We start from the raw sequence: 4,605 nt of genomic DNA, 5'->3' as shown, positions 1-4,605 counted from the left end.
TGATAAATAATCATGAAAAACAGATATTTGTGGCCCAAATACTCACCATGAAATGTTGTCTGGGAAAATCACTAAAATTAGGTACATGTTGGCTGCCAGATGATTTTGCAACTAAAGGATAACCACGTGTTTGTTTGGTTATCATATCTCTTATTGTCTATATTATGTTTATCATACAGCTATCTGGAATACTAGCTACTGATTTCCATTGTATTGGTGCTTCATATCATTCCAGTCGTTCTTCTCACATAATTTCAACTCGCATTGAAATTTACTGACTCATGTCTGTGCATTTATTTATTTGGCAAGAAGCCGTTTATTTGGAAAGATTATGTACAGTCAGCTGATCATTATTGCAAAATTAACGCCTTTAGGGAATACAAGACTCCTTTGCTTCTGACAATATTTTAGGTTGATTTAGAATTTACCCAAATTAACATTGTAATGCAGAAAGTTCAGCATGTTTGAAGACTTCATGGCCTACTGCGCCACCTTGTGGTTTATTTACTGTTTTGCAGTAACTATATTTCCACGTCCTGCAACATCTGACACCATGAACACCAAATTAAAAACTCAAAAGTAATTCCATGTGATTTATTGAAATTTCCAGACATTTGAAATGCATTTACATGTTAAGACACAGCAAGTGGTAAAGTTATGTTATTGTTTGTTATTACCTAATCATTTACATTTCAATATTTCATTGTCATTATGCAAGTAATGTACTATACAGAACATTTGTGAAACAAAAGGTGCCAAAACAAATCAACATCAAAATACGAACGAATAGAAAACAGTCCAATTCGTTAAAAAAAAAAAAAAATCAGTAAAACAGTCTCACAATCAAAGCTAAAATTTAAATACGTAAATGGAAAAAGAAACAAAACAAATCATACACATGAAAAACAAGACCAATATCAGTCTAAACTACCTAGTGCAAGTATCAATAAAGTGAATAGGTGCATGAAACAGTATAGCTTCTTTTCAGATTTACCAAAAAGTCATGGATTCCAGTCTTTTTCAACATGTATGTCAATGAAAACATCCTACACTCTACATAGTGGTATAATAGTGACCATAACATCTGAAAACCAGTGGTGTTATTATTTCAAGGTTTGAGCTGACTGGGTTATTAAATGGTTTGCTCGTGGACCTACAAAACATAAATCAGTTTTTCAAGAAACATGCAGGCTTTTTAAAACTTTTCACAATCAGTTAAAAAATATTAACTTTTGTTATGTGTTTAATATCATGTATTATGAAAAAAAGAAGCTATGACCTTTATGCCAGTGTAAAAACCTTTATTACCATCGTTACACAGTATATTTAGACTATTTAGACTTTAACACACACATATAATAAATAAAATTGGCAAGAAACACTAACATTCAAGTGTTCAGACAAAGACCAAAACATTTAGTCTGGTAGTTATACGCTACAAAGATTTTCAAATGTCAGAAACGCAGTATTGCGCAAATGCGTTACTGCTTGCTATGACCCTAACGCGCGACTCCTGTCCAGCCTTTTCTTGGCAGGGTTGGGATACTGGGGGTTCTCAATAACCCCTTCCCCAAACTTGAGTTCCAAGAAGGCACGGTGGTTGTTTGGACCATAAGCGGTGATGCCAGCAAATGGCATTGGCACCAGAGGTTGCAGGAAATGTTCTGGGAACTCCACGTCTTGTTTGTGCTCAGTCCAAGTGTCCCTGGTCATAACTCCATTACGGGGGTAGAAGGGCCACAAGTCTACATGCAAATGGTTTGCTTCACTATACTGGACGCGGTAGAAGTCACCCTCGACAGCTCGCTCCCACACATAGCCGTTAGCGTCCACCAGTGAGCCGGAGTCCAGGTTCTTTAGGTAGTCGCAATTCGGCACGTCCTCCATGTAGATGCCCAAGTCCACGTCATAGTCCCATGGGATTACGTCCTTGTGTCGGGCAGCTCCCAACAAAGAACCCCCTTCCAGCCAGTAACGCACACCAGAACTCTCCAAGATATTGACAACATATTTGGTGGTCTCTCGGAGGGCGCGCAAGCAGCAGGGTGGAGTCCAGCGCTCCACGTAAAGGTATTCCGGTGTGTCGTCACGCACTGTGCCGAAACATCGCGGAGTCTCTTTACTGCAGCCAAACCACTGATCTCGTCCATCAGGCAAGATCACGCGCTTCAGGCCAAAGCTGCGCAAGAGGTGGTTGGTTGCATCTTTCAGGCGACTATCCGCCTTCCACTGGTTGTGCGCAGAGGTAAACAGCGGCCGATGACTGGCGGAGAATGAAGGTCCCTCCAGGAGCTTGACCTTCCATCCCCGCAGAGATGTTTGGACAAACAGGGAAGACATCAGGGGACGACCCAAAGGAACAGAGAGATTGAAGAGGTCCTCGGTACGGATGAGAACCACGGCGTCTCCCTGGAGGGCTGTGCAGACGCTACCGCTGCTCCCCGAGGCAGCAGGGGTGTAGGTGGCGGTCCATTCCCGTAAATTCACCCGAAGGTGCAGGCATTGCACTGCCGAGCGGGTCAGCACCGGCGCAGCAACCAGTCGGACCGGCCCGCCACCTTCTCCTTCCAGCTCCCGAATGAGACGCTCAATTTGTCGGCCGTGGTCCAGCTCCACACCGTCTGGAACTAATAAAGCAAATTCCGTCTGCACGTTGAACTCGGGACGGTGAGTTTGTGGAGGCTGGTCAGGGCTCGGCGACAACACCAGGAGCCGGGCTCCTTCGGGAAGAGCCAACGGAGGGTAGGGCGGACTTTCGGCTACAGCGAGGAAGGGCAACTCTGGTCTCTGGCGCAAAAAAGAGCGAGCAACATCACCAACATAGTTCTCAAAGTCTTCAAATTCACGGACAAGGATTGTGATGCGAGGGCCACGCGTGTTGCTCTCAAGGCCTCCCAATTTGACGCCTCCAACTATACTTCCACCGACCAGATTACCCAGTCCTGGCACAGGAAGAGAGGCTTTCTTTAAGCCCTTACCTTGTTCCCGACGTTTCTCCATCATCTGCTGCTGGGCCCGGGAGACATAATATAGGATGAGCAAGTTTAAAATTATTGCTCCAGTTAACAGAGCATGGAAAAAACTGACACGCATAATGGCTCTTATTGTTATGCTTTTATGATACATACAGTAAGTGAAATCTCAGGTAGAGAGAGGACTGACAAACTTGACCAACATAACTCATCCAAATTCCTGAAATCTTGACCATCTGGTTTGGTCAAAAAGCAAGCCAAGTGGAAAGTGTTTGAGGTAAATATTTGATGAAGCATCTTCAGTGACCAGATCAGTTTCGGCTGATTCCTTTGTGTTCAGCTTGTTTCAGCTGAAAAACAAAAAGACTGATGGATAGATTCCATATTCGACTCCATTGCCTTTAGTTCTCCGCAGATCATTAAATAAATGCTATAAGAGGAGAGAAAAAAGAGAACATTTTAATAAACAATTTCACTTTGTACAAAGTTATTGTTTGAGACATCCATATCAAGTTTGTATAACAAAAAGCCCATTAGTCATCATTACAAAGTCTAACCAACAAAGATGACCTAGAAATAGAGATGTTCAAATCTGCTGTCCCAATTAGAGAAGCACTCTAGATAACCTACATTCATGTATTTGAGAAACTCTTATTTGATCACTCGAGACAGGTCTATACAAATATAGAACACGCACGCGAAATTAAACCTAATCAAGCTTACAATCATCGATTCATGTAGATCTATGCAACCTCTGATCTTAAAAGCATACACATATCCCCGTTGGCATGCAAAAGTATAAATCGCGATTGTGAGAACTAACATTTTACGGTTTGATTCAACATTTTCCTCATCAGCAGATTGTCTGCACGGTATTCTTGCTATTCTTCCCCATACTAATTCGGAAATGAGCAAAGGAAGTCTGAGGGAAGACCACAATGTAGCAGGAAGCTCATACTACTGGGTCGCCCCGATCAATCCCGTAGAAAGGAAACGAGCGGGTAGAATGACAAATAACATGGAACTTTAGTTCTCAAATGGGCGGGGCTTAGCGGTGATATAGGTTTTAAAAATAGGCTATGTTTAAGTTTTCAGTGTATTTTGTGTTGATTTGTGTTATCTGCAAACAAGATTTTTTTTTGTTAATTACAATTGTGTTTTTTCTCTTCAAATTTGGCATACGATTTAATAAAACAGATTAAATTAATTCAAATTTAGAAAATTAAAATGATAAGTTATAATATGCAGTTTCGTAATTGAAAATGTACAACATACAATATCTTGAAGAAAAACTAAATATCTTTAGAACAGGTAACATTAAAAATATGGAGTCGACATTACCACGTGATAGCTTTTACTTTTCTCACCGCTCGTCAGGATGGGCCAATCACAGTCTGGTGATGACTGGCCTTTTGTCTTATGGATTGCTGAGGTGATTTTACTTGTTGGGTCAGCTATAAATATTTCTACTCAATAGATTTAAACGAGTATAGCGGCTTATACAAAACTCCTGGAAATTCACAGACTGTGATGACGCGTTTTAACCTTTAACGGTCATCATCAGTATCGTAAATCCTGCAGTTGTGTAAATTTTAATTTATTTTTTGAGCCGTAAAACGCCCCCTTGCGGAAG

General features: G+C 41.2%; 1 protein-coding gene across 3 annotated transcripts; it reads right to left on the bottom strand.

Annotated features, from left to right (window-relative positions):
* Positions 1-579: 579 nt before the first annotated feature.
* Positions 580-4,010, bottom strand: fkrp (fukutin related protein). Of its 3 annotated transcripts, none has more exons than XM_039671297.2 (3): positions 3,696-4,010; positions 3,129-3,402; positions 580-3,006 (listed from the first exon to the last, which is right to left on the bottom strand). In XM_039671297.2, exons 2-3 carry the CDS (start codon positions 3,267-3,269, stop codon positions 1,492-1,494), a joined length of 1,656 nt encoding a protein of 551 aa, XP_039527231.1. In that variant the 5' UTR covers positions 3,270-3,402; positions 3,696-4,010; the 3' UTR covers positions 580-1,491. The 3 variants fall into 3 exon arrangements, with proteins under 3 accessions (XP_039527231.1, XP_039527230.1, XP_039527232.2); XM_039671296.2 differs by having other exon boundaries at positions 3,796-4,010; XM_039671298.2 differs by having other exon boundaries at positions 580-3,402; positions 3,796-4,010.
* Positions 4,011-4,605: the final 595 nt, after the last annotated feature.

Source organism: Pimephales promelas, chromosome 16 (assembly GCF_988280905.1).
Source record: "Pimephales promelas chromosome 16, fPimPro1.hap1.1, whole genome shotgun sequence".
NCBI classification, from domain to species: Eukaryota; Metazoa; Chordata; class Actinopteri; order Cypriniformes; family Leuciscidae; genus Pimephales; species Pimephales promelas.
This window is presented reverse-complemented; position numbering and strand designations above follow the sequence as displayed.

Bases quoted from the DNA above. Each gene is read 5' to 3' on its own strand.
- fkrp (XM_039671297.2), bottom strand. From the start codon at position 3,269: ATGCTTCATCAAATATTTACCTCAAACACTTTCCACTTGGCTTGCTTT. The intron at 3,007-3,128 runs GTATGTATCATA...CGGGCCCAGCAG, and splicing joins TACCTGAGATTTCACTTACT to CAGATGATGGAGAAACGTCG.